The sequence below is a fragment of the Grus americana genome, chromosome 2 (genome assembly GCF_028858705.1).
Source record: "Grus americana isolate bGruAme1 chromosome 2, bGruAme1.mat, whole genome shotgun sequence".
In the NCBI taxonomy this organism is placed as follows: domain Eukaryota; kingdom Metazoa; phylum Chordata; class Aves; order Gruiformes; family Gruidae; genus Grus; species Grus americana.
The window spans coordinates 153,181,089-153,203,997 of record NC_072853.1 but is presented as its reverse complement, the minus strand read 5'-3'; the positions used below and the strand labels follow the sequence as shown (position 1 = coordinate 153,203,997).

Sequence of the window (22,909 nt, the reverse complement as noted above, 5' to 3'; positions counted from 1 at the left end):
TAAAGGCCGAATAGCAGCAGGCTCTGACCAAGGGACTTGGGGAGTTCCACTTTTTAGCTCGGATAGCGTATCAGCGCTATGCCAAGCTCATCGATCACTTACTGACCTCCACCGCTTTTGGAAACAGTAACGTGCCCGAGGGACGGGCGGGCCCCCTTCCCCCAGCCACCCCTCTGCCTCCACGCCTGTCCCGGCCCCGCGTGTCCCGGGCACGGGCAGCAGAGGCGGGAGGAACGAGGCAGCGAGGGGAGCAGGGGCAGGAGCAGCCTTTCGACCCCGGAGCGCCGAGGGAAACGCCGCCGGTCGCGGGGCAGCCCCGACCCCGCTGCCCGTCCCACGGAGGCTGTGGAGCCGGGGGACGGGCAGTGGGGGCGCTAATAAAACCCCACCAAATAAGGCGCTGGCAGTCGCCAGGAAGGGAAGTGGGTGACAAGCAGGAGACGAGCTCCACCTCGGGCAGGGAGAACCATTCCCTCCTTCCCTACCCCGCCGCGGCAGAGACCGCCCCCCCTGTCCGGGCTTGACGGCAATGGGAAAGAATGTGTTTCCGGGGCGGGGAAAGCGTAGCCGAGCACGGACCTTCCCCTCCCCCGCCGCGCCGGGCTCCCCCTCAGCAGCTTGGAGGCGAGGCGGCGACGGACAGGCGGACGGGGAGCGAGGAGCGAGGCCGGGCGTCCCGCCGCGCCGTGCCGCGCCGCGCCCAGCCCGCTCCCGGGACGCCGGGGCAGAGGGGGAGCTTCAGGCAGGCAGGCAGGCCGGAGCGCGCCCCCTGCCAGGAGCCAGCCGCGTCGCGGCCATGGCCGAGGTAGCGGGAAGACGGGGCGGGGGTTGGAGCCGGCCGGGAGCGGACCGAGCGGTGCCCGCCCGGTCCGCGGCGCCTTGTCTCGGCGCGTCCGCCGTTATCCGGGCGGGCTGCGGTGGGTGGTGCGGGGCAGAGGACGGCGAGCGCGGCTTCCCGCCGCCCGACCGCGCGGGGAGCCGCCGGCAGCACTCGGGAGCCGCCGTCGCCCCGGGCCGCGGGTCCCTCAGCGTCCGTCCCGGGCGGAGGACGGGGCGCGTCGCCTCCCGTCGCGCCTGCCCCGTCGCTGAGGTGATGTGCTCGTCCTGGGCCGGCTCTGCGGGCGGGAAGGTGTCGGGCCTAGCCTGCGGCTTCCTGTGACGGCGGGACGGCGCCCTCGGGCCTCCCGTGCCGGTGGGGGCCAGCCAGGCCTTTGTCCGCCCGAGGCCCGGCCCTGCCCGGGCAGCGCCCGTAGCCAGGCCGCCCCGACCCGACCGTCTCCACGAGGGTGGGAGCCTGTCCCGGTGCCCCGCTTAGAGCTGCCCTGTGCCGTCCGCGGCCTCCCGCCCGGAGGTGCCCGGGGAAGGGGCGGCACTGGGCTTGGTAAAGTTTCGGGCAGCTTCCCCGGAGGGCGTGGGAGGGTGGGCGACCCCTCAGCGCCCGGTCCGGCGGAGGCTGAGGCGGAGGGGGAAGGCTTGCCTTCCGTGGGAAGCGGGCGCCGGGGAGATGAGAGTTACAGGAATGAGATCGTAAGGAGCGAGGCAGTGTAGGAACTTGGATTTTTGATCTGCACACGTCTGCTAAAAGTAACTATTAAGAGCAGGGTATGTGCGCTGTTTGAATGACGGCATGATCGTAGTGCAGTGTTTTGACTGCTTGATGCGTTCAAATTTCTGCAGTTTCTGCTCTAAACTGGCTCTGAGCCTTTATAGCTTGCTGTAAGCTTGTGTCAGGGTAGAACTGAGAATGTGAGCCCACTGTATGTGATCTGTTTCACGTGGAGATTTCTAAAATAACTTACAGCAATAGGAGCGCGATGTTTTGTATCATATTATTACCTTCCTATACCAATGGTTGGAAGGAAACATGAAGTGATAGGAAATTCTTTGAGTCACTGTTTAGCCCATGTCAGATGTCTTTATCTTATGGAATAAGTGTCTGACTGCCTGTTAGACTCATCAGGTAGCCTTTGTGACTATTTTTCTATATGAAAAAAAGTTGAACAGTATTCTCGGTTCCTTCTGCATTTGTCCTTGGTATAATACAACAGTCCATTCATGTCAACACATGTGCACATACCTGTTGGGTGAAAATGTTGATTTTTCTGGTGGGTTTACCATTGGTGCTATAGTCCTGTTCATGCCAAGGCACACAAACCTTTAGGAGTAAGGATTGTCTCCATTCATATTTGTGGAACCACTCATGGCTAGTGCTGTCTGTGTGCTTAAGCATTGAAATGGAGCAGGACTTTTATGTACCTTAAAACAGATAGTCTTTACTCCTGGCACATTAAATCATTCCATAGGTGATGCTGGTAGGGTGAGAAAAATCAGTTTTCTATTATGAAATGAGGTGACTTGGTAGCAGCTTTTTTTGTTTTAAGAAGTATTGTATTACTAGAAAGATGTAAATTAGACTAAATTAAACCAGACTTTAAAAGTAGTGAAGACATTCATTGTCCACGTCCATCCCAGTGATGAAACTGATGATTCATTCTCCTGTCACAAAAAATATTACTTGCCTCTGGCAAATGATTAAGTAGCATTTTGCAAGCCTGCCTAAGGCTATATTTATAAGGGTTGCAAAAACAGTGAGCCGTTGGCAATAGGTAGGCAAGACAAGGCAAGTTTAGGATGTGAACACCTTCAACTTTTGTCCTCTTCAAAGATGTTTCAGCTGAAAGGTGCAAACCTGACAGGCATGCAGAATGAAATCTTGCCTCAAGTGAAGCTCAAGTTGGTAGGTTCTGTATCTGTTTGCCAGCCACATGATAAATGAACCAGACTTACTTCAAAATGAAATGTCAGCAGTTAAAAATCTGGTGTTCATGTGTGCAGCCAGGGAGCTTGTTCAACTCTGTACATTCGGTCATCCGATTGGCATCATGTTCCTAGTTATGCTTACCCTTGAGAAGGACTGATTCAGAGGGACGCGAGTTTCTCTGGAACATGCATGAATTTCTGATGTGAGTGCAGAATTTTATTGTTTTGTCTTGTTGAGTTTCAAGTGACTCAAGTGGTTAATCTTCTACCACTTCCTTTGGGAAGTGATTCCCACAGCTGAAAACAAACTGTCAGGAAACTTTTCCTGCTGTTCTTTCTTCCTGATACATTATTTCATTCCTCATAACCATCCTCCCTATACCTCTCTTGGGGTAGCTCTACTATGGTGCAGTTTTGAAAAGAGCTTGTTTGCTAAAGCAATCCCCTCAGGAAGTAGGTAACTCAGCAGAAAGGCAAGCTTGGGGAGAGAGATGCAAACACGGGGTGGACATGTGCTATGTTCTCTGTTGCCCTGAATATAATTCCCTCGCTGCCACTGGTATGAAATGCTCTTCAGTTGTCTGTAAATAGTTGTCATGCCTACCTTTCCACCCAGTCTTGATTTAGTTGAGTGATGTGATGCACACTGGGTTCTCCCAGCCCTCTGATCAGGCTGCTACAGGCTTCCTGGCTGTCTGTGGCTCTTGGTAACATGGCCTTCAGAAACGGTTCTGATTGTGATTGTGGCAGGACTGCTGTTAAACAGGCTGTTGAAGTACCTTCTCTTGATTGGGACCCTTTTTGTAAGCCATCATCAAAAGCTGTAGTTCTTGAACAGGCTCCATCCCTGCTCGCTTTCCATCTAGTGGACAGACACACAGAGTCCCTGCTGTCCCTCTCCTGCCTTTGGGCCAGGGGGCCTGGGATTCTTCAGTGCAGACCTGCCTGTGATGCCTGGTGCAGCCTTTGCTCAGGTCACCATTGCATGTAGAGAGTGGATGCATGAGCTGCACTACCTTCTGTTCCCTGTTAGCTGCACCCACTGTGTGGCATGGGGAGAGGGTTTTTTGGGGGAACACATAGAGGCTGGATGGAGGTTTGCTGGCTATTGGTATACTCGACCTCCTCTTCCTCCCTGCCCCCTTCCAAATACATTTTGTACCCCTTCTGTGTGAGAGAATTAACTTCAGTTTTGTGATGTCTCACTGATTACAAAAGAGGCAGTGATTTTCCTAATCAGTATTAACTGTGGCAAGCTAGCTAGCTTTAAGATTGCTCGTGCCTCCGCACTTGGCACTTGGAAGAGAGATTGGTTAGATCCAGAAAAGAGGGAGTCCAGGCTTGGCAGTAATGGAGCCTATTCTGCCCTCATTTGCTTTTCTAGAACTTCAAGTGATTTATTTATTCCAACTTTTATTTACGGTGGCCAATCCCCTTGGCATCTTTTTTTATTCTTGGGAGCTGCAGTCAGCCCTCTGAGAGGGAATCCTTGTTGGGAGTGCCTTATTTTTTTTTCCTTTATTTTATCTTCTTTTCTTTTTCTTTTTTTTTAAGCTTCTCGGCATCTATTGGTAGAGCTTATAAAGCAATTACATAAATTAAATAATTCTTAAAAATGTGATTAAGGCAATATGTAGTTAGATTTATTTTGGAAGTGTCATTAAAAAGTACTTGCCGGTATGTGTACTATTCCCCTATGACTAGATTTTTAAGTCATCTCTACATTCTGTGCCCTGTAGAAAATTTCCTGTCTCCCAGCAGCAGAAAACTAGTTTAATCTGTGTTTTCCTACCTCTCATCTGTCCGTCTGTCTTTATGTTGCATCTGTCTTTATATTGTTCATTCTACATACTTTCCCACTTGCTCTACTCACCTTGCTTTGAAGGCTTTTAATAGTAGTTGCGTTCTCATTAGAAGTTTTAACATTGCTGGTTAGATGACTCGAGATTTTTCAGGCTTTTGTTCTGGTGTGTGTGTGTGTATGGGTGTTTTTTTTATACAAACGGGCGCATCTCAAGTCTTTACAGGAAAATGAGATTTTGGTGTAGGGGAGAGTTAGCTGTTGCTTCTGAAGAGGATGTTTGTTTGTTTTTCAATAGGGAGTATCACAGAATCATAAATAAATGAAGGGATGAACAAATTCTGTGGCTCTGTCTCCTGAACAGACACTGGCAGTACCTCAGTCTGATTTAAGGCTTTTTGTGTCGAAAAACTGAAATTTTGCAGTTAGTTCTAATGCTGAATAATGTTGTCATTTATGGTGGCCGATACCATCTCCTTTTCTCTGTGTAGTTTTTCCTTGCTCTGTGTTGCTCTGTTCCGTTGTGCATTCTGTTGCCAACTTTCTGAGAAGGGTGATGTTACTTGCCATGCAGTAACCACAGTGGACCACAATACTGACCAGTATCTGTCAGCTGTCGTGGTTATGGAGTTTCTTGGGTGGCCTACAAAGTCATTTTTGTGTTTACCCACAAATGGGAATACAAATTCTACTTTTTTTCTTTTTTCTTTTTTTTTTTAATTTGTTTTATTTTGTCCTTCATAGGTGTGGCCCAGTAACCTAAACTGTTAAAATTGTAAGTCAGGATAAATTTATGATGAGACTTTTCTCTAAACTTTCATCTCTCCTACCATGTGAATTGGTAGTATAAGGACCAGTAAAAAGTATATACAGCTTCATTGTAAGAAACTGTTGTGTGCTTTAGCTGTGTTAATAACAGGCTGTATGAGTTTCTAGCCCAATTTAAGACGTGTGTAGGCTTGCCGAATAGCTTGTATTGAGAATGTCATGCAGAGAAAATGAATATTCTGACTTCTGTGAATGAAAAAAGAGACACTGAGCACTAAATAGTACCGTTGTCTTTTTCAGTACTAAGGGTGCTCTCTTTAGCATAATGTTGTTAAACATCCTCTATTTTTGTAATAACCATCTTCTTTTCTATTCTTAGACTTATCAGAGTGGTTAGTGGGCTTCCTAGGCTATCATATTCTCCAATTAACAGATTGAAGATGTTCATGGAGATGGTAAAGTCACTGGTACAAAATTTGCACATAACCAAGCACATGGTAGGGAAAGTGGCCTGACAACTATAATATTAATGTTTTCTTTTGAGAAAGGTAATAGGATTCCTCCCTCACCTGTAATCCTCTCCTGGGTGTTACTGAATAAAGGTTCTTTAATATATTAGACTGATACTTTTGTCTATATCTTTCTCAATTTCTCGCTACAGTCAGATGCAAAAAGGGTTGTGAAATATACTTTCTGTCTTAAAAACAGTTTCATGTGCTTCCTTTCTTTTCCAACAGCAGCAGCAAAATATCATTAGTATTCTTGTGGGTTTTGCTAGAGGAGGAAGATTTTGAGTAACAAAATTGAGGCTGGAATCTTAACTTTGTTATTGCTAGTAAGAGCTAAAAAGATACTGGTGGTTTCTCACCATCCTTTTCATTCTTTTCTTTCTCCCACAGAGAAACATCTTCTGTATTTTTGATAAATTAATGCAGTTCTCACGTTCTACCAACAAATCATTATTTTTCTGTTTATAGTTGTTTCCACTAAACTTCTAATTTGTAAGACCATGTTTAAGTACAGATTCTTCTTAAAATGCTCATAAATGATAACATATACAATATCTAGTGCCAGTATTTTCTCCTAAAAGAATCAACATAATATTTGCAGCTCATTTACTTCTTATTTGTGTTCTATACAAGATCACTTACGTTTAACTTAGTCCTAGAGTTGCCTTAGCTTAGTTTTAACTTCTGCTTTTGGTATGTTCTAGTTTATAAGCAGGTAGGAGAGCCATTGTTTGTATGAATTTTTACTGTATTAAACTATAAATTTCTGTGTAGTATACGTACTATATACAAGTACTCATATGTAGTTAATCTTCTGTGATGGTTATTAACAAATAAATTTTTTACCTTTAGAGCTGTGCAAGTAAAGGCACTTTTGATGTGGAAGCTGAACGGAAAAAGCGAAAGCTTTCTTCTTTTTTTGTCCTTTGTGGTAGAATGAAAAACAATAATTATATATTGGGCTGAACTGAAACACTGAACCTACCCTCATGTGAAGACAACTGATTTGTGGTTACTTAGAAGAAAAATAATTGTATTAGATTAATTTAGAAAGAGTCAGTATTTCACTTAGGAAATGGTGATAGCGTGAGTCAAAAGTAATATCTTGCATATTAATGTGTACTTCATCCCTGTGGTCGTGGTTTTGAAAAGCAAACCCAAGACTGGGATGTCTGGTTTAGCATAACCTTGACCTTGAAGTATGTATTGAGATAAGGATGCGAGGGCTGTTCGCTTTTGCAAAGGGAAAGGAGGATAAGCTGTCTAGGATTTGTTAATTTTCTTTGGTGGAATTGTAGTTTAGCGTGTCTTAATGCCGTGCTAACCTCGGGCATTGGCACCGAGAGTCGTGTCTGTCTCTTGTGCAGCTAGCTACTCTACAAAGCTGTTTGATCTGTTCTCGGCAGCTCTGTGCCTGTGTAGGCTGGCAGGACCCACGGGGAGTGATCTGTGGCCTTGTGCTGCCATAAAGCAGAAGATCACAGGTTGCTCTGCCAGTGAGTTGTGGAGTAAGCCGAGTGTCAGGAGCGTATCGGGGACTGTAGGAGGTTATTTGAAGGACCTGGCATTCTAATAGCTTGGCCAGCATCCTCTGCAGATTCAATTGCTCAAGTATTAAATTGGGCAACATGTGAGCTCTGCCTAGACCCACAGCAGTCTGGTTTTCCAAATCCTAGGTAAAAGGGTTTCACGTGAAGATGAGTACAGCTAAAAGGAAAGCCTATTTCTGAAGTGGAGATAAATACAAAAGAATGTAATCTTTTTGATGTTATATAAAAAGTACTCTCCCAGGAATCAAAAGATGACACATTTTAGTAGTTGGTTATCATTAAATTGGGATTAAATTTTGCACCAGGATGACTTCTCATATTATTACCATGTCTTTGATAGTGGAGTGGCTGAAGACTTTGTGCTTATACAGTCAGTGAGTGAAATACTCCCTCTTCTGATAATAGAAAGGAGGAATGAGGAAATCTTTGCTAGCATCACCCACAAGATTGACTAGGGTAAGCAAGGTTGATAATGTGCTGCTGGTGTGTCCTGGCTGGGTTTTTTTCTCATTAGAGTGATGTTTTATTTTCTTGTGTATTAGGAAATTAGTTTTGGTGGGCATAGGATAAAGTCAGGAATTACCTTCTCTTGAGGTTCTTTAGTGTTTTTGCAAGGTCATATTTTGTACGTGTTAATGTGCTCGATTTCTGGTGCTAGCCAAAGATTGTCCCAATGCTGAAAGGAGTACTGTAGCCCATCTGCATAAAATACAAGGCTTGACTGTTTTTTGAACTATCAATCTGCTAATTTTGTGTCATGATAGATTAAAATTATGTCTTTCAGTTGTGCATGAATGTAACCTATATGCATTTCCAAAACATAGGTAAGTGTAACGTTTTTAGGAGACAACATCTGTTCTTTGCTTTTACTGTACAGATCAAAAATAGGGAATTTTTTTTTTGGTGCTGTTTTTGTCATTTTGATGCCAATGCAAATTTGTGTGAGAAATTAGTGTTCAAGAATTTCAGTGTAATTTTTCCTGGGTGTGGACTTGAGCATAAAAAAAGAAACAGCAAATTTCCTTTTTCAGAAGAACATACTATACGTATCGGCTATAGGCTGTTTAAAATGCATCATAAATTGATAAACACTAGTAAACACTTTTTTCTTTGTATGTTACGTCGCTCCACTACAGATGTATTTTACATAACTTTTCAAAGGTAAAATGTTACATAGCCATGTTGCTGATATCACCAGTTTCAGTGAAAAATTCAACTTTAGCATTAAAGGGTAACTATAGTCTGTAAGATTGCTGCCAGCATTTTTATCACTGCCAGCTGACCAATTTTGACAGTGTTTCAATAGTAATAAAAAAGCTTGCACAGATACTGGCTCTTTTTGGTTCATAATTCACAATGTAGTTTCACTTTCTAAATGAATAATGTCTGTATTGAATATGATTAACATTTGCTTGTAGCTGGAAGCAATTTTAATACCGTCTCTGCAGAGTTTTTTAAAGAAAAAAGCTCACGCATTAGCCATAACTCAAAACTCTGCAGTAGACAAGTGTTTTTCAAATTTACCTGAATTTCATATTTCGTAAAAAATGTTGCAGTGGCCCTTGAACCATGAGTTCAACTAAAAATGTGTTTTATTTTCATAGGAAGGTGGCTCTGCAGCGATTTATGCCAATGTAGGGGTTAACCATCCCTCCTGCCTGTAGCTGTACAGTCTTGCCATCTTCCTTGCATCAGCAGTGGAAGTCATAAGTCTGTACAGTAAGTCATTGAAGTAGCTGATCTGGTTGAAAAATAGCTTGGCAAAAAATTAATTTTCAGCTAGATCAGCTGTTTTAACTGATTGACCGCATGAGTTACTAGTGACATGCTTCAGACCAAGAGGAGGAACAGGAAAATGTGCAGCTCGTAGCAAGAGGAGTGTGGGACTGTGGTAGTCCAGAGATAGGTTCCACAGCAGGTTATGCCAACTTCATAGAATCTGTTCGTGCATGCTTCAGTGCTCTTCTGACATGAGTAGTCCATCTGAGCTTACTAGATCAGGTGAGAACTAACTCAGCAAAGAGTTAGTGTTTAGCTTGTTCCACTACCTCAGTTAAGAGGTATCATCCACAGTTGGCACCAGATAGGTGAAGGTGCAAAGTGGGGAATTTTAGGGCCCAGAGAAGTTGAGCTGTCTCCGTTCAGTAATGGCAAACTGATAGATCTGCTTGGCTACTTTGAGAAACCTCATCTTTTATTATCTTTTGCAGTCCTCTTGGAAGCAGCCTGTGAACTCCAGGCTTAAAATCCTGCTCTGAAAAGCAGGAGAAGTATATTAATAGGCAGGTTGTTCAGGCAAGTATTGCTTTTTAAAAAGTACTTTACTGTTTTAAAGAAAAGGAGGGAAAAAAAATCTTTTAACATTAAGGTAATTTTTTTCCTGAGATTGGTGAGCTTTTTGCAAGTGTTCAAACTTCTAGACTAAAATCTGGATGAAGTCCTGTGTTTGTTTCATTGCGTGCTTATACCTAGCCAGTTATCACCATCATTGAATTAATAATCATCATTAGTTATATAAATATAAAAATAATTTTACATATATATGTTACATATAAATAAATATAGAATTAAATATATATTTGAAAAATCTGATAGATAGATACAGATTTATAAGGCTGTATGTAGTTCTGTGGGATGACCAGGTTTTTATTATTTCTGCACGTTCTTTTTTCTGACCACTTACCCAATGTTGAAAGTATGCTGAGAATGAGAATTGTTTCAGTACAAGTCTCATTCAAAATTGTGTTAGAATAGTGAATCTTTAAAAAAAACCCACCAAAAACCCTAAAACACAAAAAAATTTGCAATTAAATATTTTAATACTATATATGACCGTTATTCTATGTACTTACCATTCAAATCCTGAATTAACAAACCAAAAAACACCCCAAAAACCAAACAACAAAACACACCACCACCAAGAAGAAAGAAAAAACTTCAGTGTTATATTCTTTGCTTGTCTTAATTTTTTTTTGGCCAACTAATTTATTTTCATAACCTATTGGAAAAAATAAAATCAGAATAGTTCCCTAAACTGTCTGGCTGTGTTACAGAGCATTCATAAGGAATTCACCCAAGGCCAGCAGAGAAGGAAGGTGGACCTGTGACAGCCTGGATTTACGGTGGTTTAGCAGCACTCAGAGCTTGGTGTAATTTCTGGGGTTAGTCAGTCTGACGGCCACCTGCCACTTTATAGAAGTTGTTCCCTCAGCACTCCTCTGTCCATCTGGAGATCTGGTTCGGTTCGCTGAAGCTTACATAAAGCAGGTTTTGATGCAGAGGGGAAAGAGGTGAGTCAAGTTATTGCTCTGCCAGCCCAGCAAGCGGAGCTGGCTTGGGATGGTGGTGGTGGAGTCCACGAGTGGGACCGCAGGGACAGAGTTTGCTTTTTTGGAGGTGGGGATGCTGTAGCACGGATGTTCCTTTCAGCAGCAGTTAGCTTTCATCTTGGTTTTGGTTGCTGAAATGGTACCCTGAATGTTAATGATAGCTACTGGTGGGTGAACATTGCCATGTAACGACAGAGTTTCCGCTGACTTTGCCCTTTGCGGTGTGCCAGCTTCTGGCTTCCTGCAGTACCTGCAGCAATAGCCAGCAAGACATTTGCAACCGTTTTCTCTTAAAGAAATAGATGAGTGACACGTTGTACTAACTGAAATTCTCTAGTTTTTTATTTAAGAATGTACATGCCTCTGTTCTGCTTTTTTCTTTAAAAGAAAAGCTTGGATTAAAGTCAGTTTAGTCAGACATTGTGACTGATTGGATATTACTAAGGCAGTGCAGCCTCGGAAGCATGAGTTACAGTCAGCTGTGCAAGAGCTATATTTATATGTTCAACTAAACTTTTCATTTCCCCCTGTGCAGATGAATGTGAGGTTTAAGTTGCGCAAAATTGAATAGTCTCTTTATGGGAGTAGTAAGTGGTGCAGAGTGTGTGGGAATTTAATACTACCACAAGGAACAGACACCCATGTTTTCTACTAGAATGGCTTAAATCATTATGCAGCATTCCTAATTGTAGTCTGTCTCAGATGGAAATGCTAAACTTAGCCAAGAAGTCCTGTAGACTAGTAAGACCTATGTAAACAAGCTAAATAATCAATTCACACTCTTCCACACCAAAAAAGTATGTCACATTTAAAGCAAGAGGAGAAATTAAATTATTATGTCAAAAATGGCTGATGGGTCTAAAAGCATTTGAGAAGTGATGAAACAGATTTTTTTTTTCTCTGTTTTAATCACAGTTGTGTAAAGGGGAGCTTGTAATAATGAAAACCCCGAAATATTTGTTATTGAAAAATGCCTGCTGATAACAGCGAGATTGGGTGCAGTGAGAATTCTTACAAATTCGTGGAGACAGTGTGCTTTGAGTCATTAAGGCTGTGATGGACTTGAACTACTGGAAACTTCTGTTGGCAAGACTATGGAAAACAAATATTTTTGAAAGTGATGGTTTTGAGGGGGGGGGGAAAATTGGTGTTTTGGTTCTTAACACTTACATGTCCTCATTATATAGAATCATAGAATGGTTTGGGTTGGAAGGGACCTTAAAGATCATCTAGTTCCAACCCCCCTGCTACAGGCAGGGACACCCTCCACTAGACCAGGTTGCCCCATATATTTATCCTTAGAGAGGAAGCTTTCAAGGTTTGCATGTATGGAAGCTGCTGTAGGTACAGCACGTAGTAGTTTCAACCACAGTATCGGTATCTCTGGCGTTGCTGTGTTAGCTGTTTAGCCGTAGAGAGGTGCTGTCTTTGTGTTGTGCTTGCATGCTAGCATAAGCAGCGTGTGAATAGGTTTTATCATTTTGTTCTTGCTTAAAATTCAAGGCGGTTCATAATGCCCTTGTTGGAATCTCAGCTTTTTGTGGGCAGGATGCACCGACATGGGATTTCTCAGTGAAAGAGGAGTGCAGGTGTGTGGTGGTGGGGCGTTCTTCTTATTCCGTACTTTAGTAAGCACAGTAGTTTGAGAGGTGTAGAGCAGCAAGAAGTAGTTACAAACTGGCTTTTTGGGAAAAGATGCAAATGTTTTAGTTGAAACTAGGTATAAGCCATAGGTAATAAACAGTAAAAGCATATTGCTGGTGTTTTAATTAGATGTAACTGCAGGCCTTTGCCTGCTTTGCTTGAGAATATGTAGTTGTATTTTTCTCCTAATTTAATGTTGAACATTAAACACAATACACCTGTTTGTTATTCTGGTTTTCCAAACTACAGTTGTCAGAGTTTACCATATAAATTGCAGTCTGTGGATAATTGCCTGATAAAAATATCTAAATAAACTTATGTGGAAAAAAAAATATTCGCATGAGAAAGAGCACCTCACTTGGCTCTTAAACGGTTTCCTATATGTGGTGATCATACACAGGTTCTTCACATGGGCTGTGTAGAAAGGCAAGTAGTACTTCAAGCATCAAGATGCTTTACAAAGCAATTCCTAAACTGTGGAATCTTGGCTTCAAATTATAATTGAACAGGTCAAGAAAACATTATACAAATAGTCTCTTTGTCTGCATTAGGACCAAGCTAGGGACAAGTATGGTTAATAGAGCAAAGTGTTCTTCTTAAATTAAGAATTATTGGTGGTGTGGTAGTACTAAGGAGGTCTAGTCACGAATTACAAACCTCCTTTGCATGATGGTATGTACATATACTATTTGAAAAAAGGTCCTTACTTCAGAAGCGGTGCTGACTAACCAATGTTAGTCCTGCCCACACCGTAGTGTTCTCCAAAAGGCATTAGAACAAAGGGAAGAGATCAAGGTTGCACTTGGAGTTTACTGACTTACAGGTGAAGGCTGTCAGTTGCAGCATCTTCACGTTGTCCCTGAGCATCTTTTCTCATTCTTTTACTGTCACTGTCATCAGCATGAAATCTGGACTTGTATGACTTCTTAAATAGAAATATGTTACGGAAAGACAAATTGAGTAAGTAGTAAGCACCAGTATTCTTTACAATTTACTACGCAACTTGTTTTTGCTTGTGATGAGTACTATTTTGATTTGCAGCCGTTTGCAGGAGTTTGTCATTAAGTGAAATTATCAATGGATTTTGCTAATGAAAACATGTATAGAAATGCAGTGCTATGAAATAAAACATGGTATGCAATCTATCCTGCCTAAATAGGTTTGCTATGTTCCATAGAAGTCTAAATTGAGTAGGTCTCTCCTTGCTTACCAGAAGCTCCCTGGCTGCCTTTAGTTGCTAATTGGAGGATAAGTATTGACTTTAACTTCAAGTCCATAGAGAAGTCCATATAGTTCATATTGGTGAGGTCTGCAGTTAGAGAGGGATTTCAGCTCTCTGTGCACTAGTCAGAGTAGTCAAGCATGATACAGGAGGTTTGCAGTCGAGGCTCTCTTCTGTGTCTGAGTGTGAACATATATCGGTTTCCTTTCACTTTCCTATGGGTTAGGGCATTTGGTGAGAAAGAAGTAAAGCTCATACTCCAAATCATGGTCCCAAGACTCTTTGCTCTTATCCATTGACAATGTGCTGTAAAATCTGTATATGTATATTACAGGGAATGGGATCTGGAACCTCACGTCTTTCTTCTACCTCCTACCATCTGAGTGCTTCAGGAGATAAACAAGAGTCAAAACTCTGCCATTTCCTTTTCTGTCTCCATGCCTTTCGTTCTTGGTTGCGTAGCAGCTTTGGTATAATAAGAGCGGTAGAGAATGCTCTTGCTAGTATATCCTGTAGGCTGATAGAGCATTCCCAGGAAACGTAAGCTCAAACTCTTTGGGGCCAAGGAGAGAGGGGAGCCCAGTTATCTTACTTCTTGGGTATGCCCCAGTGCTGTAAAATAGCTAGGAACCATTATCACCCTCTGTCATGTGAACTGTATCACAACTGGATCTACCACATTTTATCTTAAGGTGGAGAGATGTCAAATGTCAGAAAACTTTATCATCTGCAGTTGTTCTGAAATCAGTACCTCTCTTTTCTGATTATAGAGGAAATGTCTGTGTTCTGTCAAGAAAAATCTCCATCCTCACCCCCCTCCCTGCAGCCAGGCACCTAACTTGGGCGGATTTGTTTCCACTCAGTAATTCAAATCAAGACCAAAAAAACACGTTTCAGAAAAATACCTAATTGTTTTTTGTTCCACTATTTAGAACTGTCAGTAAGTTGAGGGCTCCTGTGAAATCTAGGACAAATATCAATAAATTCTATATAAAAGGAATAGTATGGTCAAACCGTGAGAGTGCTTGTGACGTTACCTGTTATGTCTTGAAGCAGCTGTGCCCTGTATAAACTAACAAACACCCTGTACTCTGGGGACACAAGCCAATACCATGAACAGCCTTTGAGATCTGTTCTCATGAGCTGTGGGCTCAGCCTGCTGGTACTTGTACATGAACGTTTTCATCTATTCAGCTGAAGATGTAATGTGATGCAGGTGCCCATGCTGGGTTTTCAGTAGTGGTTTCGGGCCCACTGGTCTATTTTAGAACCTAACACTTACTGATTTTTTCCCATTTAATTAAATCCTTTTTGGTGAATTTTAAGTGACTTGATCTCTTGAGAATTTTTTTAGAGCTGTAAGTATGAATAAACTATGGGTAGCAATGCACTATAACTTGAGAGTCTTAGCAAACCAATTGTGTTACCATAGATGTTTGTTCGCCTTACTAAGCATAGGAGTGGGGCATAGTAGTTTCCATGCTCCATGCAGATTCTCTCTTTTTTTTTTTTTTTTTTTTTTTTTTTTTTTTTTTGGACTCCCAACCCTGCAGGGGGATCTTCTGAACTAACCAGTGACATACACTAATTGTGGCATACCAGAGGAGCTGGTCTCCCTAACCTAAGCAGAAAATTAGTTTCCTGTAGATTTTAACCCTTTGTAATTAAAATTGTAAGTCCTAACTGGTTTATTATATATTATTTTAACATACGCTGCACCACTAAAACAGAGTGGTTATGGAAGTGCTTATCATGAGTATTTGGTGACTATGGTGGTTTTATTCCATTAACTTAGAGATAATAACTGACAGAGAGGAGTGAAGTCCAATGTGAAATACTGATGATCGTTTTATCCTGTAGCGTGTCAGTAGCTGAAGTGGTTATGCCTTAAAGTTTTTTCAGGACACAATTTGAGTAAGCAGTCTTGATGTGATAAATTTTTAGTGTAAAAGCTATTTCAGTGCTAAAGAATTTCTTGTTTTGCACATTAATCTGGGTTAATGTCCCATTCTTTCCATATTACTGCAAGCAGTTCCAAACCTGCTCTGTTAATGTCTGTGAAGTTGCTGGGGGAGACAGAACATCATGGTCTTGATAAGCCATGCTGTCGGTAGGCTGGTAGATAGATAGGCTGTTGAAGGCAGGCCTACTTCTAGCATTTCAATTTGGATTGAGGTGCTGCAAAGTCCTGCTCTTAGGACTGCAGTTTCATTGTCAGTCTTGACTGTTTCCATCGAACTCACTTCCCCAGCATGGGGATACTCCGCTAGCTCATCTCTGATGGTGCAAGATCGGGAACTGGGCCTCTCTGTGAATGGCAGCCATCACAGGGCTGGACCACATCCAGGGAACACATAGTTTTGCAGGGTGAGTTAAGATTCTGGTTCTTTGATTAAAATTTCCTGCTTTTCAACCATCAGTGTTTACCCCAAATCTCCACTTCATGAAGAAGACTGCATCATGTAGTTTCTTGATCTGGTGGTCCTGGAATTTACTGTGCAAGCAGAGTATACCAGCTAAAATTCAGTATTACAGTAACATTTACAGTGTTTAAGTAAATAAGATAGCTGTTAAGGTCACAAATGAAGAATTACCTATTTAAGAGTCATGGGAAAATCTACACCACAGACTTGGAAGTTTTAATCAAAAATAACTCCTTGGCGTGAAACATTTTAATTTCTGTACTTGTGCCTTTCTGAGCAATATACCTCTCTCAAGACAGAGCAGCAGGATGCCATTTTACCACTGTCTTTTATAGTGAATTGCTGCTTTGCAGTGAATTGTTGTACAAGCAGGCATGCTCAGAGATCTCAGTGATGTGGCGTGTCAAGCCAAATTTGGGGTTGTAATTAACCATGTCTGTCATGGGAGTTCTGGCCATTAGGAATGCTGACAGAGGTGTGGGTCACTGCTAGAGGTGCCTGTGTAATTGCTGTCCTGTGTTTGGTTTCTCCAGTTAAGAAAATCACTTTGTCTTTTTTTTCCCCTGTTTTTTTCAGAAATGTGAATGGGATTCTTCTTGCCAGTCCATAAAATTCATGCTGAAAAGCATGGCCCTCACTAAAGCCAGCAAACCTTTTGGAGTGAGGGAGGAAGGAACTTTTTTAGCAGAGTAGCCATCAAGTCCTGAAACAGGCGTCTCCAGAGACTATTTAATTCTGCTTATTTTAGAAACATGTCTCTTCCTGCTCTTTTTATAACCAGAGCCTTGATGACTGGGGGTGGGGGCTGACTGTGTGACCACTGTAGTCCAGCATACAGCCACGCGCTGTGGCTAAGAAACAGCATGCTTTGCTTTTTTCCCCCCAGTTCTGCTCTTCTCCATCTCGCCACCTCTGCCATGCTAGGACAAGCATTTTTGTACCCAGATGACTGAAACTAGCCACTTTCTTTGTTGAATTAGTGTTTCAGCCAGATGTTTTCCTTGCTCCAGCACTTGTCAGTGGCTGCACTAATGCTAGCACTGGTCAGAAAGGAAAGCAGTAAGACGAATCAACCAGGAGGTTGATGAACAAGGGTGAATAATCAACAAGGAGGATGGGGCAGCTCTCTTAAGTGACTTTCCATCCTTACACTAGATGAACTGGCTGTAAACATAATCGAAGCTCTAGGAGGAATCAATTCCACACAGCATTTCTGAATCAAGCTTTAAACCCGTGAAAATGCAGCTGATGCAAAGAGGCGTCAGTCTGCAGGAAGCGTGAACATTAGTCCAGAAGTGTGAGTTGTTTATTCATTTCTAGGTTTATAAGTGTAATTAGTGGCGTGTGTGGATATGAATAAGTAGACTGTCTGGTTATTGCCTCAAAAAGGTGGCTTCTGCACAACTAATTCCACTTTTACCGTATATTTAAATGTTTCCCTTGTGGTCCGAAGCGTGGTTATGTATTTCAATAGAATGCTTTGCAGTGAGGCACGCTTCAGTATGCAACAGAGGCAGATGCCTTGTAGTGTTTTCTTTTGCTTGGCATTGGCTTGGTGGATGCCGGCGTACTGGGTCAGATGAGGAGTTGCTCAGCTGAGTGGAACAGTACGCCTTGTTGTTAGCATTGCCTTAATATAAACTGTTGCCTGTGTCAGGTGGGGTGAGTGCTGAGCTGAAGAGTGGCGAGAGGAGAGCAGCATAGCCATCAATATTTGTTTTCAAAGGAATTAATATTTCTGTAACTCTTACGGTTTTTTTCTTGATCCCATTTGCCCAGTTAATATTCTGCACAGATGCTATTGCTGTTCTAATAAATAAATTTTAAAAGCTGCACAAGGTTTTAGGGCTGTGGAGTAGTAAACTTGATTTCTAAATATCTTGAAGATTAGCAGAATGCAAAGGTGCTACATACTTAATTTGCAAATTCAAAATTAGTCTCACTATGGAGAATTAATCCTTCCTTTTTCCTGTTGTCACTTAATGAGCCTCTCATTTCAAATTAGAAGCTCCAGAGATTTCTGTCAAAGCTGGTTTTATAAAAAAAAAATTCTCTTCAAGCATTACTTTTTGTAGAGTTAGCAAAGAAAACTTGGAAAGCAATGGATTCAAACGTTCAAGGTTATATCCATGTTTGTCTTCCTAAAATATTTAACAAAAATAGACTACAGTTCACAAATGCACAGAAATAATTTTAAAATCAGTTTTTCAACAGCACACCATTTGCAGCCTTTTAAAAAGGATCCAGCTGGTGATACAGCTTTTAGAGATTTCAGTTCTTGGTAAGCTTACCCTTTGTAAGCTTTGAGCTGCCTTTTTTGGGGGGGGGAATTATGTTTTCAAGGATTCTGGGATATTTTTCAAGGATTTAATTAAAAAGAGGAGAACAAGTATAATAGAAAAAATGTAAATGTTGTGCAAAAAAAAAAATGATTTATTTCTTGTAACAATGGGTTCTTTTCTGTTCCCGTCATCTGTGGTTGAATACCAACACAGTTCCACCAACGGTTTCCAAAGGCTTCCTTTGGCTGTCCTCTGTACTTAGGTGTTACTTGTTTTGGTTTAGTCCCTTAACAGAAAAATCTGCAACAGGACAATCCACAGCGCTAACCAGTGACTTGCAGGAGAATGTACTTGACGCTGTTGTGACCAGGCTGCTGCAGTGGTTAGGAGGAGGTTTGGAGGCTGAGGATGTGCATCGCTTTGCTTGCGTTAAAGAACAATCAGAATTGAATCCAGATTAGCAAATCTTCACTCAAATTTTTCCAAGCCTCAGCAGATGGAAAAGCTATTAAGCAGTGGAGGTAAAGGAAGCGAGCTAGTGTGTGTTGGAGGGCAGACAGCTTGCTTTAGGAGAGGCATTGCCTCAGCCATATATGGAAGAGGACGTTTTCCTTGTTAACTTTACGGGGAATCTGTGCCCAGAACTACATTCATCATGCGGATGCATTTCCACAGGAACGTTTCTCTTCCAAATGGTCTTAGTCATAGTTTTAGCACTGTGTCACATCTTTGCTGACTTATTTATATAGTCTGCATGGGCTTGCTGTGCATCTGCTGCTAGTCTGCCCTAAAAAGGTGAACTGTTTATAATCTTCTCATTTTGGCTAACAGAAAAGACAGTACTAAACTGATGCCAGCAGCTTAGGTTTTTTTCTTACTGAAAAGCCCACCCCTTTCTGGCCTGTACTTACAGCAAAACTTCTTCTAGAATAACAAAATATCCTTTCATTTCTGAGAAGTAAGGTTTGTTATACACAGAACATACCTACTATAAAACCAGAAAAGAAGGAACCTAAAAGTTGAGCAACCTGGCAAGGCTTTGCCATCTAGACTCCTAGTCCAATAGGTACACTCGTACACCTTGTAACCACTCGCTTTCTCTAACCTTATTTCATCCCTTCATCTGTCTTCCACCTGCTCACATTTGTTGGGTCACAGTTGCCCTCTGATCAAGGTTCATGGTTGCGCGGGTTTGATTAAGGTGGTTGCTTACAGAGGGGACTTAAAGAGTGTTCATGAAAGAGTTTTTGATAATGAAGGACTGATCATCTCTGCAGCAATGGGCAGAGGGAAAAATCTGAGTTAGATATGTGCAATAAGTAATGCTGAAAAGTTAAATAAGGTATAATTCACAGTTCAATTTTTCTTTTTTTTTTAATCAGTAATTTCTTATATGCAGATGCATAACATCTAGCAAAGTCATTCCATAACATATTCTCTTAATTCTCCTATGTCTAAACTCCCTCCTCAGCCCTCTGGCTACAGCATCCACTGAAGAGAAGAGTGGGCCAAAATGATTTATCAGGAAAAATGTGAACCGTCTAATACTGTTGTTGGATACAATTTGTTAGCCAAAGGTTGGCTTCTGTTTGAAACCTTCTCCACCAGATTTTAGAGCAGCTATCCCTTCTTCATTAGGTCTAGCTGGATGTGCAAAATAACAGTTATGAATGACCCTAAACCAGTAGGGGAGAACCAAAGTTCAACTGCTGTGCTTAGTTAAGCATTGCTCACTTTGCTGCTGCTAATTTATATGAATAATAGTACATCTTCTAGAAAATGACAGGTTCTTTTTAAAAGACTCTGCCAAATTCACTTTTCCTTGGCTATATTGCAAGATATTTTTTAGAACAAAAGGATATTAAGAATATTGATGTTTCGAGGATGACTGGAAAGGCTTTAATTAGCAATAACATTTTAGGATGACCAAGGAAATTGGCAGCCAGGGTCCAAGTTCTCAGAATTCTTATAATGAATAAAAGAGAAATGGAATTTAAAATAGTACCAAAATTTCAAAGATGTGACAACTGACCCTGGCTGACCGCCTGCTATTAGAGTAGAAGAAAATTTAGAAAAAAATGGTCTATTTGAAACCTGTTTTTAGAATGTAGTCCTAATTCTGGAGTACTAAGTGAAGTCTCACCACTAATTAGGGAAAATGACAAGTCAATAACCCTAAATTGTGGTTTATAGGCATTCAAATCTTGTCTCATAAAACATATAGATTGTATAGTTTGTATGTATTTATTTTTTTCTGCCAGGCTTTCATTAAGATTTATGGCACTGAAAAAAGGGTACAGCCTTTTTCTTTAATAAGGATGGTACTCATTAATTCTCTATTGTCTAAAGAATAAAAAAAGGGGCTGAGTTTATATCAAGGATGCTTTGTTACATATTGTGAGAAGAAATTTCTAGTTTGGAGTACAAGGTACAAAGTTAGGCTGTAAAATGCCCGTTGAAGATTCTGGGGAAAATATTTTGGAAAGGGCCTTGAAGTTTATCTTAAAACAGAGACTTGAATAGAGAAGTTCCATTTCTGTCTTGTATTTCTGTGGTATCTTTAGAAGTCTTTGTCTGATAATATTCAGAACATAAATATTCTTTATAAGATGTTAATAGATTGGTTTGGGTTCTCTTCCACCCAGCCCCCACCTGAACAGCATTTCCCAATTTCTCATACTTTGCTGGTTTACCTAACATAAGAATATTTCAAAATCACAGAATGGTTTGGGTTGGAAGGGACCTCAAAGATCATCTAGTTCCAACCCCCCTGCTGCGGGCAGGGACACCCTCCACTAGACCACGTTGCCCAAAGCCTCATCCAACCTGGCCTTAAACACTTCCAGGGAAAATAATTTAAGAAGAAGCAACCCTGTTTGCCTTCTAAGTTTAGTCCACAAATATGGTCATATTAGAGCAAAACTGTCCGGCTGGTACAACTAAGATCATTTGATTTGTATCTGCTCCATGTTCCTTGTCTCCTCCAAAACACAGTTACGTGTCTGCCATTTCATGCAATTTTTTTTCTTTTTGCTTACTCATTACAATAAATCATACAATTTGGTCTTCTGTTTATGTATTTCAGACTAATTTAAAATTGCTCATATGGGCTGGTGTCCTGTGTTGCTTGATATGGAATGGATTTGCGCAGCAAGGTAAGTCAGTTGATTCCATTTCAGTAGTTTTAATGTTGTTTTAAAACTATGTATATGTTTAGCAGTTATTTATGTAGATAAATATATCATTGTTAGAGGAGTGCTAATGGCAATATGTCAATCATATCTCATGTTAATAACCTGTTTGTAGTTAGAACTTAGTTTACCAAGCCAGAATGAAACAAACTAAAATTCTATTGTTGTTAGCACCTTTTTTATAAATGAAGTGATGGATCTGTGTTCTTTGCTAGGTGGAAGTGACTGCATAAAAGCTAATGCAAAATCATGTGGTGAATGTATACAAGCAGGACCAAACTGTGGTTGGTGTAAAAAAACAGTAAGTATTGCAAAATAGTTTGGGTTTTTCCCCCTTAGTTTCAAATTTTAGTGAGTAAGGGTATAGAAATGTCTATTTTCATTAGTAATAGTTTCCTGTAGCTTTTCAATTTGATACTTATTCGTACTTAAAAATTCAGATACTATAATTTTCCTACTGTCCTGATTTGAGTAGAATTGCTTTTCACAATGTGTTTATTTCTCCTTTTCTAAATCTTAAGTATATACATAGTTATTTAAAATCATTCCAGCATGGAATCTGTCTGGGTATGCTTAATTATATTCTTCCAGTGACATTAGAGTAAGAGGTAATCTTAGACATAGGTGGAGTAGCGGAAGAGATTGAAGGTTTTCTTTTATAAAAGATGTTCAAATTCTAGTTTTCTGTTGTGGGTAGACTTGGGGGATAGGAGATTGGTTGGTGTGGATGGGCTGATTATTTCAGTATGAAACATAAAAAGAATGCTTTCTTATGTAATTAAAAACTAAATTCAGAAAATACAAAATGTAAGATTATCTTAAATTGTGTGACTTAACCAGTATGTGCTGAGGTGTCTTCTTCAGGTTAAAACCAGAAGAAAATGCTTTCTACAGCTCTTTTTTGGTTTGTTAATGAAAACTGGGAATTTGTCCTGTTTCTTGCTAGAAGGTGATAATGTATATTTATTTCCATATAGTACCTACTTGCTATCCCCCAAACCAGCTTATAAACTTTAAACATTTAATTAAACTGACTAAAATTTGGCCTTGAGCTGTCTGATTGATTGTAGGTCCTAGTCATCAAGAACGGACAGGCTTTAAGATATGCATATGCTTATTTGGGGGGGAGAAATCAGAATTGCCAAGTTTCTCAATTAGAAGCCTTATTTATACGTATTTGAGATTGGAGCTTTTTTTTAGGTTTGAGGTAATGGTAAATTGTTGTTCAGAACAAAGTTACGCATTGATTTTTGCTTATGGATCTTACTTTCATGTTGAATTTCCCCCCCAAAAAAGTTGTCATCTGTCTTTCCCCTCCTCAGTCAGCATATTGCCATTATTTTGTTGTGTAGTACCAAGGTATGCTTATATAATCTTTAATTAAAGCCTTAAAAAAAAAAAAAAGTTGAAAGGGAGGGTAGTTGCCAAGT

General features: G+C 41.0%; 1 protein-coding gene across 3 annotated transcripts in view; it reads left to right on the top strand.

Annotated features, from left to right (window-relative positions):
- The first annotated feature begins 502 nt into the window (after nucleotides 1–502).
- The window catches only part of ITGB1 (integrin subunit beta 1), a 47,713-nt gene continuing 25,306 nt past the window's right edge, over nucleotides 503–22,909 (top strand). For 2 of the 3 annotated variants that reach the window (XM_054815326.1, XM_054815324.1), the window contains exons 1-3: nucleotides 503–805; nucleotides 21,374–21,443; nucleotides 21,695–21,780. In XM_054815326.1, coding sequence (XP_054671301.1) covers nucleotides 530–805; nucleotides 21,374–21,443; nucleotides 21,695–21,780 — 432 coding nt within the window. In that variant the 5' untranslated portion in view covers nucleotides 503–529. Of the gene's footprint in view, nucleotides 806–21,373; nucleotides 21,444–21,694; nucleotides 21,798–22,909 lie in introns of those variants that run through there. The other variant, XM_054815327.1, reaches the window with a different exon arrangement.